The sequence below is a fragment of the Diabrotica undecimpunctata genome, chromosome 9 (genome assembly GCF_040954645.1).
Source record: "Diabrotica undecimpunctata isolate CICGRU chromosome 9, icDiaUnde3, whole genome shotgun sequence".
Lineage (NCBI taxonomy): Eukaryota > Metazoa > Arthropoda > Insecta > Coleoptera > Chrysomelidae > Diabrotica > Diabrotica undecimpunctata.
The window spans coordinates 92684807-92702698 of record NC_092811.1 but is presented as its reverse complement, the minus strand read 5'-3'; the positions used below and the strand labels follow the sequence as shown (position 1 = coordinate 92702698).

Here is a 17892-nt window from a genome sequence, read left to right as displayed (position 1 = left end):
ACCAAGAAATATAATAAGTAGAAAGGCGGGAAATAAAAGAAGCAATAAAATTTATATCAATTATAAAAATTAAAAAACATTAGAATTACCCATCAGAAAGCCTTTTTTAATTGTTCGTTTAATCAAAACCTGTTATTATGTTATCTGTCTATTTTTAGACCTCTTTACTAACTGGTAATACTTTTATACTTTCACTGACAGGCAAATACTGGTACACATGGGTTCGATAATATATTCACCATCAATTATTGTCTTCTACTATAAAGACTGGGAGGAAGATTTTTAAACGCCTTGAACCCTCCTAAATCATAGGGTTCTTTAATTTTTCAAAGAGCTCTTCCAATTCATGAAAGATTCTGTTTACAATTTGTCCAGAAGCTTCGTTTTCCTTTGAGTAGTATCTCCTTTCAACGCCTAATTTCTTCTTCCAACGTTTGAATTATATTGGCAACTACAGGCATGCTGCGTTAAGCAACTGAGCATAAATGAATTGTTGGTAAAGTAAAATTGGAAAAATAACCTAGTGTAACCCTTACAAAATATTAAAAACCAAAGGAAAGCAAAACTGTTATTAAAGTCTTCTGCTCGCTACGAAAAATGACCCTTAAAGCTTAAGAAAACTTAGGGTAATCACATTTCGGATAATGACTCATTCAACACTATTCACTTAGATCAGATCAACTGCAAAATGCAAAAAACGCATTTGTTGTTACAGCAAGGTAATGATTTCCAAACGCCATAAACACCTGGAAAAGGTATTTTCATAACCTGATCAGATAACAAACGTTACCTAATGATAAAACCAAACCAAAACTGATAATAAGCTTTCTTAGAAGCCTAGATTCTTGGCACTAAAACAGATGTCGGCGAGAAACTGTAAGAAACCATTATTTACGAAATTAAAAACCTAGATATTTGAATAATGGTATTCACAGAAACAAAAAGGAAAGAATAGGAAAAGGAAATAAGAGGGTACAAAAATGATCGACAACGATATCGGTATGAATGAAATCTCAAAGAAACAAAGGAAAAATAAGGGAAATTAATAGTTAACACTGACTAAAGACTACATGTTGCAAAAATGAAAATAAAGATCTTTACATTAAAGAACTCGAAATAGCCCACTGCAATTTAAAGAGTTTAGATAAAGAAAACACCGAATACCTTTATAGTAAAGGAGAAGATCAGAAACTAAGAGAAGCAAATCTATTAAGGAAATCACAGGAAATCTATTAATGACATATTCAACATCAACATCATTCGATATCGAAAAGAATATTTATAAACAAATAGAGAAAAGTGAAGCATAATGTAATACAAGAAAAGAGAGAGGTGGGAGACGCAAAGAATTTAACACATACCTAGAGGGTCGAAAATGTTAAGCGTGCTGGAAATTTATCAAATAAGTAATAGTATAAAATAAAGAAATAGTTAAATATCGTATTTATATGGCAAATATGTATCCGGCAAACTGTTTTACTACACAGTATCTTCATTATTAATGGACGTATAGTGACATACGAGATATCATAGGGCACCATAGATAAAAATAGATTTACTATTTTTACTAAGACTAATTTACTAAGACACATTTTGATTTATTGACTTAACATAAACAAATAATCGAGTCCTAACATGCGACATATTTAACAGTTCCGATAATATTCTAATCATAATTTTCTTTACAGATACCGACGACTCCGTAAAAGACCCAGACTATGAAGATGTAGAACTAAGACATCGTAATCGAAGAAATGCTTCATATTCTGACGAACAAAATTTACCTGTTAGCACAGTAAATCAAGACAATATTTTATGTGAAAGTGTGAATCTGCTACCTAGGGAAGATTATGAAATGATACCTAATAACCTTATACCAATACAAAGTGACCCGTCTGATAAAGAAAATATAAGTGCCTCTCAACAGAAGTTAACAAATCCATATTGTAGTCCAAATAAAATAGGAAAAAAAAAGACGAAGACAAGAAGATAATTGGCAAAAAAATGTAGTAAAGAAACTGAGAAATAGTGGAAAATCTTATCAAACACTAAAGGCTAAGAAAACCATTCCAGAACGAACATTGAAACCATCTTACAGAGAAAAATGTGCTTTTAAATGTCGGTTAAATATCACAGAGGAGCGACGTTTGCAATTATTTAAAGAATACTGGGTTGTCTGTACGTCTGATTGATACGTTAAAATAGATGCCGATGGGAACGTTGCACCTTCTCGTGACAATAACAACGATTTCTCTTTAACTGTTGCTGGTGTAAAGACTAGAGAGCAACATTTCAGCAATGAAAGATAATCGAGGACGTCATGAAAATAGATATAAGGTAGATGAAAGCATTAAAAATGGCGTTAAAACATTTATAGAATCGGTACCAAAAATTAAATGTCATTACATAAGAGTTAACTCAAAAAGATATTACATTGATGGCAGCAAAGCGATTACCGACCTACACAGAGACTATGTTACAAAGTGTAAATCACTAAATGTACCTTTTGCCACATATTTGATGTTCTACCGTATATTTACTCAAGATTTCAACACATCATTTTTTGTTCCTAAAAAAAACTTGTGTGATGTGTGTGAAGGTTATAAAAATAGCACCGAGGAAGAGAAACAACAAATAAAAGAGAAATACGAAACACATCAAAGTGAAAAAGTTCTCTCACGTATAGAGAAAGAAAATGATAAAAAAGACAATAAAATTCTGGTCGCAGTGTATGACTTGCAAGCAGTATTCCAGTGCCCCAAAGGGGAGAACTCGGTCTTCTACTATAAATCGAAATTGAATATTTTTAATTTAACCATATACAACATTCAAAATAACTGTGTTAAAAGCTATGTTTGGGATGAGTCAAACGCCCATAGAGGTATGAATGAAATCGGTACATGTGTTTACAAGTACCTTAAGAAAGTTTTAGAAACCTCCAACAATTTGGACGTTGTGTTCTATTCGGATAATTGTGCAGGCCAGCAAAAAAATAAATTTATGATCTGTATGTATCTATACGCAGTAAAAACAATTGAAAATCTTAACTCAGTAAAGCATAAATATTTGATAAAAGGGCACACCCAAAACGAGGGAGATTCTGCTCATTCTCAAATTGAGAGAGAAATTAAACGTCAATTAAGATTCTGCCCTATGTATACACCTGATGCATTTATAGGTGCCGTAAAGGCTGCAAGGAAGAAAAGCGAGCCCTTCCATGTTAATGAAATGTGTTTCGCCGATTTTTTTGACTTGAAGAGTTTATGCAATCAAATGAACTTTTCTTTGCTGAAAGATGAAAATAATGAGACAGTAAAACTAGCAGGTTTAAAGGTGATTGAACTTAAAAAAAGCGAACCCGATGCTATATTTTTTAAACATTCATACGCTGGCAAACAATTTCAGAAAGCTGTAGTTATTAATAAAAGGAAAAACAACAATTTGGAATTGAGAGATGCATACGGCGCAAAACCAGGTGTGCCTGAGAAGAAAAAAGCGGATCTCATGGATTTGGTTAATAAAAACCTAATTCCAAGATATCATAGGCCATTTTATGAATCATTGTAATTTTAAAAGTCACGTTATTGCTGGGTTTTGACAAAGACGATATTTTAAGTGTTACATTTTCGTAATTTAAGAATTATTGCACTTTAATTTTGCCTTGTAGTTCTGTTATTGGTTGTTATAGTTACACCTTTTCAATAAAGAACGTATTCTCAAATCTAAAATCTTTTATTTCGACAACGTTTCTTTATTGTATAACCCAGTAACATAACAAAAATATTATCATCAACAACGTGATAAGTCAGTTTGTAACATTCATCTTATTATATTTTTGCAGGAAAAGTGTGACATATTATCACCTTTTTCGTAAATATGCAAATTTTTAGCTCAATTTATTACATCATCAGGCCTATCTAATATTTTCAGAGACGTAATTAGTTAACACTTATAGTTAATATTAGATGGACTATAAAAATGCATTTCTTTGGAGACAATAATTTTTTTTAAGTTAAAAAGGAGGCTCCTGTAAAATTGTACTTTTTAACTTAACACCTTATTGAAGCAAAGAGGCGATATATATATATATATATATATATATATATATATATATATATATATATATATACAGGTTATAGTAGAAAACTTGATGTCAGGTCAGAAGTGCACCAGATCATACTTTATATTTACTTGGATTAGATGCAAAAAGTTTATTATTTTAAAAATTGAATGACTGACTAATGAGAGTTACTAGTTTATTAGACAAATTTTTATTTTGTGACAACTTAGTTTCGCCAAGAAGAATGACAGCAATTGTATGACTTTCTAGAAAATTAAGCAAATTAGTCTTTTGTTTTATAATAGATCGACAGTTCTACTGAAGGATATTAATTGTTCTATGATTCCGCATCACTATCGTTGTCCGATAAATAAGTAAGTATATTTATGATTTCATCTGAAATATGCACAAGTGTAAGAATTAAAAATAACCTTCACTTTAGTTCTATCTATCAGATTAATATATCTTAAAAATATTTCTTAAAAAAGCTATTATTGAGTAAATAATGACCTACTGGGACTGGTGATAATCGTCTAATATTTGGGTCGATAGACTACCAAAACAAAACAGGGGCCTTTATCGGATGATTTGTACTTATTATTTAAATCAAAACCAAAAAAAACGAACTTAATAAAGGAACTATTACCAGAAAATATTCATATTGGACAATACGCATCTTTCAGTGTCGATTGAATATACAGAATAGCTCTAAGGGGAGGAACAGTATGAAGAAAAAGATTTACCATCTTACATTCTAGGATAAATGAATACATTCAGATTTAGATACATATAATTTTATTTATTCTTACATATACAACAGAAATAACATTTTGGCTTAACTACGCTTTATACACAGAAAACATAATATATTTATGATATAACTCAATAGAGTCTAAAATTGCATAACACATGTTGAATCAGATAACTAAGAATTTGTGCAATATAATTTCCAAAAAACTAAAATAATATCAAAAACATACCGATCATTAAAAAATATAATAAACAAAGGATATTTAACAGCAAATTTCTGAATGGTGGTATAACTGATATGATGATGTCATTTTATTATTCCATATTTTAGGATACATTAATACTCTATGGCTTTTTTTATATAAACTGCTAGTCTTTCTATTGATCTTTTTACAGGTTTTTTATGTCTTGTTAAAGCATCAACACATTGAATGTGTATTTAATTTTCTAACAATCCTGGATCATTGAAAGATACAGTTGGTAATAAATTTAAAACGAAAACCTTGTACTAACTGCAATATTGAAAAAAAGATGCTTGGAGTTGTCTATAGGAATAGTACGTATGAATCATAAAAACTGATATTTTTGATAATTCCATTTACTGATACTAAGAACTAAATGAGCCAAATGGAATGCAAATAATAGTGCAAACAAGAAATTCCTTTAGAATATTGGGATGTAGTTGTCGATTTTGGCCCTGTGTTTTTGAGCTACACATTCAGCAATCCAGACAATATTTCTGCATTCCTGTTCTTTCAACTTCAAGTAAGAGTAGAATACCCCAAAGTGAAATTGTTGCATGAAAGCATTGATGTTAAGACGTACTTCGTATTCAAAGAATTTATCCTCCAATGTTTTGTCGCCCGGGTTGTTGCCAGCTCCTTCAAACAGTTTTGAATATTCAGCGTAGTATTCAGCAACTGCTTTGACTTGGTCGTAGTCCTCAGCTCTTACTAAAGCAGCCAAACCATCGGGATTGAGTCTTCCACAGCGAGGGTACAGCTTAGAACGGTCATCTTTGCTTAATTCAGTACCAAAAGAGTTGATGGTAATGATAATAGCACGTCTATCTGCCTCAAAAGCCAAAATTTCACACATGCTATCGGCAGTAGTACCTCCAATGTCCTTGCAAAAGGTATAAAACGCTTCCAAGTAAGCTTTGTATAAGGTATTTCTGATGATTTCAATATTCATTTCATCCAAATCTTGTTCACTGATGCAATCAACAAAAAATGGAGCAAGTGGTGTGTCAACCAACACAGCATTGTATAACTCAGCTGGAGTAGCAGCTACATGGATGGCTTCCATTTGCTCGAAGCTACCTAGAGGGTGACATTTAGGGATTAATTCACCAATTGGTCTCTGATGAAGAGTTCCTGTGATAAGCAAAATTATGTTATCAATCATGTAACTGTAGGTAATGAAATCCATAAATGTTGAGAGAGGCTCTACTGCTTGGTTACGCATATGCTGGAACTCGATCACAAGTTTTTCCCGAAGTCTCGAATCAATGGTGGATACTGACAAAGGTGAAGGTTCATTGGCCAAAAAGGTTCCATAGTCAGTGCCTTGCAAGTGTAGTTTTAAATCTAAAACAATTAAATCATATTAATTTATTTGTTAATGGTACGTATTTGTACCACTTGTACATTATTAAAAGACTAAAATGACGTCATAAAGTGGTACAAATCGATACCAGTGAGCTCAGTTTTTAACGATTTGGTAGTGATAAATTGAAGTAAAAGTAAGTATTACAATGTTTTAATATAAAATTATAAGATTCCCTAATGACTTCCGTTTTTTTTGCAATTGTTTCTTGTTAAACTATTGAAAATATTTATTAGAAGTTAGATTTCCAGATTGTTAATGGTGTGAATTACCCTTAGTGATTGCTACCAAGGACTATTCCCACGCATGCCAAGTTAGAATTTTAAAATAAAATATTTTCTCGATAAGATATGATTATATTTAAAACTCCATTGATATTGGCCAAGAAGATTTTTTTATGGCCAATAGAAAAAAAATTTGAGAAAATTAGCCAAGGAAGATTATATGAAGAATAGAAGAGTTTTCTTGGATATCAAGAAGACTTTCGACTCCGTTTGGCATAAAGGATTATTATACAAACTTCACAGGATGAACTGCTTCTCTTCGCTACCTACTATTGATTGTGTGTGATTTTCTTAAAAGACACAGTGTTGTATATTCGAAATTAATTTTGGAACATATTTCCAATCATTTCAGTGCAACAAGGAGTTCCACAGAGTTCGCCGCTATCTCCACTGTTGTATAAACTCTACCGCGGTGACATATGTGAAAATGAACTCACCAATAGTAATTTGTTAGAATTTGAGGATGACACAGCAGTGATTTCTTTTGGTAAAAATTTAATAAGTACAATTAATGCATTACAAAGGCAGGTGAATATGATGAAAACTGCTGCCAATATCTGAAAGGCCGGTCGTAAAACATGTTAAGTAACATTACCTAAGATTTAAATGTTTTTGCATGAAAAAGTTGTTAAGTAACCGTATTACAGATTCCAATTTTAAAAATTGGGTATTTAACTCATAGATGTCACTACCTCACATCTTCAAAATCTTTTAACTGTCAAATATTATGTTTTTTGCATGTAAAACCTGTGAACTTCAGTGAGCACACTATAAGCAAAGAATATAGACGCATATAGAAGTACAGTTCAAATGGGAGATTTGGTTATGGTTTATACTTCAAAACACTCCTTAAGAGGGTGACTGCATAAACTCAAACCGTGGCCGTCGGCTCAAAACTATCATGAAAGGTGTAGTTAGGGGTAAGTGGGAAAGGAGTACGAACGGAGCTATTTATTTAACTTATGCATCTACGCCTAATCAAATTTCAATGCCATTGATTTGCAACCTGTCTTTTTTTTTAAATCTTTATTTTTAATATATTAAATTGTTAAATTTTTAATTTTAAAACTTAAAAAGGTATGATATTAGTTATAAAGGTATGTTTGAGACTCAGGAAAGTACACCCTGAAAAGATATTTGAAAAATGAAAAGATATTTCAGAGTCTCTTCACAATTTAGAGTGTATTCTTCACCTGACTTATTTTGGAGCAAGGGAATACTTATCTAAGGGTCTTTTGAGAGAACTTTATGGAACCTTGACATTTCTGCAGTCTGTTCTATGTCCTAGCATTGCCCTCCATGATTCTCTTTTTGCCCTTCTAAGTTATTGTATATTCAGTCCATGCTTTGTAATAATCGCACCACTCACCAGATCTTTTGGAGCAATTAAATTTTCGTCTGACTTCTGTCGTTTAATTTGCAAGATTGTCATTCCACCAGGGTACTTTCCCGTTGAAATTCCTCACTATATCCGAACAGTTATCTTTAATTGCTGACATGACTACGTTCAAAGTATGTTTCCTATCGTCCCTTTAATCTTACCTAAACAATATTCCAGGTCTGCTTGATATGCTTCCCAATTTGTTTTACGACGATTACGATAAGTTTCCTTGATATGCTCATTGCCTGTCTCGATGGTCTGAACAAGACACCTCATCTAAAGCATGCCATTTTTTAACAGTTTGGTATTTGTACTGCCCCAGGTCAGATGATAGGCATTCATATCATAGCCAATGATTAATTGTAGTTCATTTTTCATGCAATCTCTCACTAACTGTTCCAACTCCCTTGATGGTTGTTCGGGATCATCATATGGGAGGTATGCTGATCTGAGAACTATCTCTTTCATAACTCCTCCCTCTATAACCTTTATCTTTACTGTCGTTCAGTACGTGGAACAGAGATCACAACCAGTCTTCTGTGTTAAGGTCTTGATTTTGCCTCTTTAGACGGGTCCTAATAGTTTCTTTATCAAATTTTTTCTCGGGGACTCGGGTGTGGGCGCTTGGGCATATTATTTGGAACAATTATATTTAAGCTTACCCCCTCCCACAGACCCTCAATAGTCTTCACCACTTCAGTTGTCCATTTTTTTGTATACTCGTTAACACAGTTCACCCACAGGGTCCCTTCGCTAAACGATGTTTTATGGAACTACAGAAGTTCATCTTGTCCTCAGATAGGAGTCTCATAAGTGCTTGCTCCAGTTTGTTAATGATCAAATTTGCTTGAGCCCGATCTAGTTGAGTATCAGAATGGTGTCTGTGTGCTACCACCATTCTAAATACTTTTGCTAGAGTGCTTTATGACCTAGTCTGCTCGTTAGAGCACCTTGATTTCTTAGCAACTCTGTTACGAAGGGGGTGATGGTATTCTCCCGAAATCTCTTTTTATCGAAACACCTTACTATTTATAGTTTATAAGAGAGTTTTAATTATATTATTTGTAGATTTGTACATATTTCAATTAAAAATTTGAATCATAATATTTTTTCTAAAAAGATTCATTTATTAAAAGTTAAAATAATATTATTTTCTTTAAAAAATTTTATAAAACGCAAAAATTTAATGCTATTCTACGACCACGCGGCATCTACATATAAAAATATCTAAAGTTGCATTTGTTGCCCCACTCTTTCTTATTTTAGAAGCGCTGACATGACCGCTCCCTAGTGGAACAAATAAGGAACTAAAATCATGATCAACTTCTATTGTTTTGTGTTCAACCTTTACCGACGCTAAAAAATAACAGTGAAAGATCCTTCTATATGCGTCTATATTCTTTGATAATAATGTAAAGAAGGGAAGAAAAAGAATGAGACAGATAAACAGACAAAAGAAAACAGGGGAGAGATATAAAAAATACAGAGGAAGTGGTGGTGAAGTAAGCAAGAAAGCTGTTGGGCCTCCATGTACATGTAAAAGAAAATGTTTTGAGATAACATCAGCAGACGAGCAATCCAAAATATTTTCTAAGTTCTGGCAGCTCTCAAGCTATGATATACAAAATACTTATCTATTCGGATGTATGTGTAGAAACAATATAAAACGAAAGACCAGAAAAAGGGATATGAGGAGGACTTCGACTTTTGAATACTCAATTCAATCTAACAACAAAAGTTTAAAAATTTGCAAAAATGCATTTATTTCTTTGCGTGGAATAGGTAGATGTCGAGTGGAATATATTGTGAGTAATCTTAAGAAGGGTGTAATTGTTCCTGAAAAAGACCGCAGAGGTAAACATGGAAACCAAAAAAGAAAGTATTTGCAAAACGACATTGACGCAGTTCATCGTTTCATAGACTCTACCTCGATATGAAAGCCATTACAGCCGACCTGATAACACGGATAAAGAGTATATGAGTCTTGACTACAATATTAAAATATTATATGAAAAGTACATAGAAAGTCGTCAAGCACAAAAAATTGAATTTGTTTCTTCAGACAAGTTCAGAAGAATTTTTACAGAGGATTATAATATTTCTTTTAATACTCCTAAATCTGACACTTAAGAGGCGTGCACTGTGGCGTGTTTGCACTTGTGCAAAGTGCGATGAGTTCCAAATTAATATAAACCATTCTAAAGAAATTGGTGATAATGAAAAACTTAAGGTTCTAGAAACTTCTAAAGAGTTACACTTAAGAAAAGCAAAAGCTGCAAGAGACATTCTAGAAAAAGCAGTGGAAGAGTCTAAGGAAAATGACGTAGGTACATGTGATAACGTTTGATCTGCAACAAGCTCTTCCTACATCTAAATTAACCACCGGTCCATGTTTTTATAAAAAAAATTTGGGGATCCCATGAAATTGCTAATTGCTTAAAGAGATATTTTGATGAGTTTGATGTTAGTGGAGACACACTTTATGCTGTATCTGATAACTGCTGTGGTCAAAACAAGAATTGGACTATCATAGGATTTTGGCTACAACTTCTGGCATCTAAAAGGTTTAAAAAAATAATTCACGTTTTTCCACAAGTAGGGCACACTATGCTACCTAGTGCTAGAGATTTTGCATTATTGGAAAAATTCGCAAAAACTAAGAATGCAGTATACTCTCCTAGTGAACGGGAAGAAGTTCTGAAAGGAGCCAAAAAAAAGGCCATTTATTGTAAAGAATCTTAAGCGAGAAGATTTTTTTAATTTTTCTGAATTAGGAGAAAATTTCAGCAAATCGAATTTTGGAATAAGCAATGACACATACAATAAAATTCCACAATCCATTAGTCTTAAATGAAAAACGGGTAGACCTAGTCTCTCACTGGAAGATTTTAATAGAAACTTGACTCAAAAGTATCAAGAAGCGTTGCCCATAGAAGAGTCAAAACTATGCCATGTGATGTCATGCCTCCAGTATATTCCACCAGTACATCATTCTTTCTACTATTCACTGAAATCCCAAGATTTAACAGTTTAAAATTATTTTTTATGTTCATTTGTTGTTTAAATTCTGTTCATCTCTTGTTTTCTTATAAACTTCGATCAACAAAGTTATCTTTAACTAAACAATTTTATGCAAACTTGACCCAGTGATTAATAACCTGTTAAATGTCTTTATAGTTTCTTAATAAATTTTTATTTCCTTATCTAAGACGTAAGTATGTTCTACAAAAATGATCAGTAATTTGTTAATAATATGTAATATGAAAATTGATTGCTTTTATCAATCTGATATTGTAAAATCCTCTATTTGAACCTCTCATATTTTTCAAATAGATGATAGACTCTAAGCGTAGGTTTTTCAGTGCTGGGTGAACCTTTTAATTTTCAGTGACCAAAATATTTAAACTATATCAGTTTTCAGTAATAGGTTACCACTTAAACCTGTTTAAATTGATTAAGAGTTTAACCACCACTTGTTAGATGGGTTAACCCGAATTTTGTGGTTACTCTTGTGCCTAGATACAGTGAATGCATCATTCCATACATTATTTAGAGTGTTACCCATAGACAGATAATACAAATAGACTGACTGTTGCAATATAGACCTGTTCCGCCAGTGCGACAGATAAAACTAACAAAAATCAGTCCCTGCATCTCTTTCTAATGGAGTGGGTTTGTCAACCATGTGACATTTCCATTGGTCATTTCGGTCAAGTGGTTGATACATGCGGCCCATTAGAAAGAAACACGGAGACTGCTCTGTGTCACTTTTTTTCTGTCACACTGTGGGAACAGGCCTGTATTGCAACAGTCAGTTGATTGTGGTGATACCTGACATAAAAGAGGTTAGGTTATTTTGTTTTTATCTGCCTCATTAAATACATTGTAACTGTAACAAGTGTCTTTACATTATTATGTTTTAGATTGGTTTCATTATTAAATGAGTTGATTTTTTAATTGTGTTTTTAACATTCAGTATGAATGTACAAACAAAAGTTGGCATGTGGACCAAAAACTTTATTGATAGAATTGGTGAATGACCATAGAAAAATATTGAAATGTAAAGAAACAGGAGTGATAAGCAAAAGTCCTGTGAATGGTTGCCTCCCAATAAATTTAATGCAAAATCTACTGGTTGTATATCACGTTTAGCAAAAATTTTGAAGATGTGGCCAAATTAAAACAAAAACTGCATGCAAAGGATAAAAAACACTGTACAGATGTAGGTGATGGTCCATCAAAGTCAAATGAACAAACACCAGTTGACTGCATTATAAATAATGATATATGAGGCGAAAGAAGAACAGGAATGCCATCAGAGTGTGATTCAGATTTTATTGAAACTGGCAAGTTTTATATGAATTTAAAATTTAGTCATTAGCACATGTGCAAGCACAATTACTGCAGCCAACAAAAGAAAAAAAGTGGTGAGCTAACAGAGATTGTGTCAACCTAGTTTAAAGCACTGTAAAATGCTAAGAGTTTTAAAAATTGTTAATTTAACCTAGTATAAAATAGTAGTAAAAAGTGTGGTGCACTATGGTTCAGAAATTTAAACCCTTACAAAAAGGAATGAACCAACCATCTATCAATCAACCAACCATCCGTCAACCAACTATCTAGATGGAAGGAAAATTTGTTTAAATAGTTATAAAGAGCTATTTATGAACAAGTGCTGTGGAGTATAAGAATTAAAAAGGTGGCTATAATGCATTTAGAGCATAATAACAGAGATAAAGGCAGGCAGAATAAGGCAGACATTACATATGGATAAAATATCAAAACAGCCACAGAAAAAGAAAATCTAGCAAGAAACTCCAGGAGGGAGAAGACATCAAGGAAACTCGCATCTTGGTTAGGTCAAATTTGTTGAAGAAGATCTAAGGCATCTGGGAGTCAAGACTTTGAGCATTAGCTAAGCATTGGTTTAACATTAGAATTAGAAAGACATAAAAAATATATGAACATCCTAGAAACTGATGTCATATATCAAGACTTGATTGTAAATTTCAAATAGCAAACCTAGTATTAATTCAATTATTATACATTGCAATTGCGACCTTGAACACTTTAAAATCAAAACCTGTAAAACACTTTTGTATACCTAATAAACAGCCCCTTTTATGTTATAATAGGGGCTTTAAAACAGCAATAGAAAAGGCAAGGAATTTGTCACCTAATAATATGACAATACTCAGATAATTGTAAGGTAATAACTTTGACTCTTGTTTAATTATCAATAATATTCCAAACGGGAAAGGGACCATTGTGACAATCCTTGATAAAACTATTACTATGAGAATAAAATAAACCCTTTTTGCCCCTGTAGAAGAAGAAAAAGGAGATTAGAGAACTTTAATACATAGGTTATTTTGCGAAATATAATATGTATACGAAACTTTTTAATAAAACAAGTAAATCATATGAAATTTCTTGATTGCCTTGCAATTACCTTCTTAAACCTAAACCTACCTTCAAGCGTTTCACACTGGACCAAATTCAAATAGTCGGATTGTTTCAGGATCCCACATTTAAAGCCACGGCAGAGACCTTCCAAATAGCCGTTGTCAATGTTGAAAACGCAGCCCTTCATGATGAAGTATGAAGAATTTTATTAAAAGGACTACAAAAATATCTCACGGGATAAAAACACCTCACCCAAGTGTCATATGATTATTGTCATTGTCAAATAATGCACGTGACGTTTATTTGCAGTGTAGCCAACTATGTAAAATAAAAATCCTTAAGCTCGTAATGTATATTGCATAACAATAAGTACTGTTATAGGCTTGGAAAGTATATTTATTATTGACAAAAATATTTAGTTTCACTGAATAATTAGGTATACTTATGTGATTTATTTTTATTACTTATTGAATTTGTTTTTTATTTATTTGCTTTACTTTGTTTAAAATATTCATAAAATGTATGTTTATTTGTTTGTTTTCGGATTCTATTCGAGTATCTTTTAAAATATCAATAATTTGATCACTTAAAGTACATATTAATAATTACATCTTAATAATTTCTTAAAAATGAAAGCAGATAATAAACAAATGCTTCGTTTTTAGACCGTTTGCTGCATTTTTTTAACAAGTCTAGTCGGGAATAGGTACTTACCTATGATTTTTGATTGAATGTGAGGGGCGTTTGTAATACCTAGTTATAAAGGAACTGCGGAAGAAAATACACCTCTATGAGGTCAGATGAAGAAAGCACGAGGTATGAAAAGAACAATCAGGTGAAACTTATATTGTTACTAAAATTTAAAAATATCTGTGAACAATAATTATTGAAAAAAATGAGTACAGAGAAGATATTAAAGTAAGATTAGGACAGGCAAGAAATGCTTTCAACAACCTGAAAAAGTCTTATAAAGATAGTTTTTAGTTTATAAAGTTCCCAGTGATTGACTGTATACCTACCACAGTTCAAAAAACTTACCTTGTGGTGTAAATGGTATATTTATAAAATTACTAAAATAATGAAAATATCCAAAAGGATTACAATTTTCATCAGGGCGTTTTCTATCTAATCAAACCATCATCGGTGAAAAACTGAACATTTGTAAATAGCCACTAGGAGTCGGCACATGAAGAAGAATACATTAACGCCCAGCTCTAAAACCTCTTTGCTCTTCGCTTTCTGACATATTATCTTTTATTCGAGTTTTAATAATTCTTCCATATAGACGTCCAATACAGCATGATAAAGCATGACTGATACCTCAAGAATTTCTACACTCCGACCTAACGCCTATTTGTATATCGATCAAATGCTTGCTTCCCTGTCCTCTGTAAACAGATACTTGTAATATTCCTTCCATTTATCTGCCCCAGTTAACGAAATATTTCCATTTTCCTTATTATTTATTCTTAAGATCTTTTAATCGTTTCCATGCTTTACTGGCTTGACAAGTATTTCCCTTACAGTTATTTATCTCAGAGCATCTCTTTTCCCACTTATATTTTTTTACTTTTATTACTTCTTTTTTGGCCCTAAGGTATTGTTTGTCATCTGGAGCATTTGTCGCACACTATTTCTCGTAGAATTATTCCTTTTCGTTATAAGTGTTTTGATACTATCACTCCACCACAGGTTTTTCTTCTTGTAGGCTCGGTTTCGTTCTCCCAATGCCTCGTTAGCCGCATCTTGTATTTGTTTTTTTTTTAGTTTTTGTAGAGTTTATTAACTGAACTATCTGCTGGAAGTTTTGCAGTTTATTAGCAAGTCTTAGTTGGTATAGAAATCTAGTGGAATCATCATTCAACTTCCCAAATTTTACTGTGTGAGATTTAGAGATATGGTTTCATTTTCAATTTTCTTTTGAAACAGAGTATCTAAAGCCAAAAAATATTTTAGCTTCTAGAGAAAAGTGGTCTAACCCGCATTCGAGACCTCTTTTTACTAACATATAATACTTTCAATTTTGCTTGCCTAATAATATTATAGTCAATAATGAACAAAACGGTATATGTCTTTTTGTTCAAACCATCCGCTAGCTATTTTCAAAGTTTGCTGATGGTATAAATCTATTAGTCTATTAGTCTTCATGGGGGCCTACAACTGAGCTATTGGTGTTTTTGTCAGTTCTTAACTTTATATCATCTAGCAGTCCTTATTGCATAGCCTATTTCGTCCATAGCACTTGACTATTCGTTAAGAAATTACTTTTTTCTGCGTCAGAAAACTACTGACTACAGAAGTTAACTAAGCCATATGCTTTTAATTTTATTTCTAGTTAGACTATTCGCTAGTTAAACTAGTGATGAATCTCTGAATTTGTTTCTTTACCAGAATGGAAACTCCTTCTTTTGCTTTCATATCTTTCTACATGTGGATTGTTTCGTTTTTCAATACCTCCTCTCTTCTTTTTAGATTCTATAAGTGTGACAACGTCTACCTTGTGTTTCTTCAGTTCTTGTGTAACTTCCGTATATTTACTGATTAAACGTCTCATGTTTGAGGTCCTAAAAATCATAGTACCTACTTTTTAGTTTTTAGTGTTCCATTTGATCTGCCCGGTTTTATTTTGCACTCAAGAAATTTTGCGGTTAAGTTTTTTTTTATACTACTAGTTGCAAAACACGTCGATTTAACTCCGACTTTAGGAGAATCAGGTAGGTAATTTCTCTTATACTGGCTCTTTTACCAAACTAGTGAGGCCAGTTTCCCCTTTTTGGTTCTGCTGCTCTATTCGCCAGATGAGATACACCTGTGTCTTCTGCCTTCAAGTCTTTTATCATTCTTCGTCTGTAGGCAGGGACCCTTACAGTGAGTTATGCTGCTTTATACCTGTTAGTATAAAGGGGACTTTACATATACGATGAACGGCTGCATTATGGACTACTCCAATACTATGCTAAACCATATGATGATTGCATGTTATCCATAAGAATGATGATTTATTTCAATCCCCAGGCACTATAGTTGACTGTTCTATTTCTATACTATATTCTGTCTGCCTCTGCTACTTGAAAGAATTAGGGCTTCCGTATTTTAGGGTGACAATTTCTGCCCATTCTGTTTTTGCCAGTTATTTATTTCCCACAGTGTTCCATATGCTGTAAACATTATGTCCTCTTTATCACAGGCTGTTATTACTAATCTCAAATCGTCTGCAAACCCTATTGTGTAGACTCCGTAATGGTGAGGTAGCTATACAAAGTATTCCATAACTGGACCTATTACTCACCCTTGTTCTATCCCTGCTGAGACAGTAAAGTCATTACCTATCCTAGTTTAGACCTTTCTATCACAGTGCGGAAACCTGCTGTTTTTCAAGATTCTCAACTATTCTAGACCTTGGTGCCGAATTAGGCATTGCGGATATCTACTGTTATAAGTACACATCATTTTCTTTTTGGGGCAACGCTTCTACCTTGTACGACCAGATCTACCACCTTCTTTACAGCTTGGATGCTTGAGCGTCTTTTTCGGAATCCATACTCATTTTTGTATAGTTTCTCTCCAGATTACGAATATTGTTCTAGCCTGTTTTTCACCATGTACTCGTATAATTTGTTCAAACGTTCAATACATTCTTCTTCTTCTTCATATGTAAGACCTTAATGCCTGTTGTTTCCGGTCTGATTTAGCACTATTTGCGATGTTGACTGCCAGATATCTCTCCATTTTTAGGGTGTCTGCCTTGTAATCTTCTAGTTTTCATCTTTTACTATTCGGGCAAGTCTCTCTCTTTCCATTCTGTTAATTTGTTGATTCCATTCTCGTCTTCTTTGGCGTCCCCATCTGACCAAACTGTATCATGTGTGAGAACATCATGACTTTACACATGCCTCTGATTTATGTATTAGGGATTCTGTCTCTTAGTTTTTTAAGTATTGTTTCGAATTCCTCTACACCCACTTCTTCGTATGTTTTTGTTTTTTGAAAGATTCTGTACCTGCTTTTTTAAGGCTCCTTTCTTTTGGAAAGTTAATAGAGTGGATAACGGTTGAGGTCTTTCTGTTCTTACTGGTCTTTATCTTCATCGTCATATTGACTTGTGAAGGATGCTTGTGTCGTACAAAAAACTTTTTTTCCTTCATCTCTTTGTGTATATGGAGTTTCTTTATGACTTTTTGGGATGATATGGTAGCCCCTTTTCCTTTGGAATGCTTTGATCTCCGGGTCATATCTACTTTCTAAGGAGGAATATCCTTCGTTCGATTGTATTTCTTGACTTTTCGAACGTTTTTTACAATCACTCCCAAATAATATATCCTAGGTAACTGGTTTTTTTTTTCTTTGTCTATCTTTGTTGTTTTCGTATCATTTAAGTGAATTATATTACCACCCATGTAGTT

The 17892-nt window shown here is 32.9% G+C and overlaps 1 protein-coding gene across 1 annotated transcript; it reads right to left on the bottom strand.

Moving 5' to 3' along the window:
• Positions 1-4838: 4838 nt before the first annotated feature.
• Positions 4839-13769, bottom strand: VhaAC39-1 (V-type proton ATPase subunit VhaAC39-1). Its single transcript, XM_072543850.1, has 2 exons — positions 13556-13769; positions 4839-6399 (listed from the first exon to the last, which is right to left on the bottom strand). The coding sequence occupies exons 1-2, from the start codon at positions 13674-13676 to the stop codon at positions 5474-5476; spliced, it is 1047 nt and encodes a 348-aa protein (XP_072399951.1). The 5' UTR covers positions 13677-13769; the 3' UTR covers positions 4839-5473.
• Between the last annotated feature and the right edge of the window lie 4123 nt (positions 13770-17892).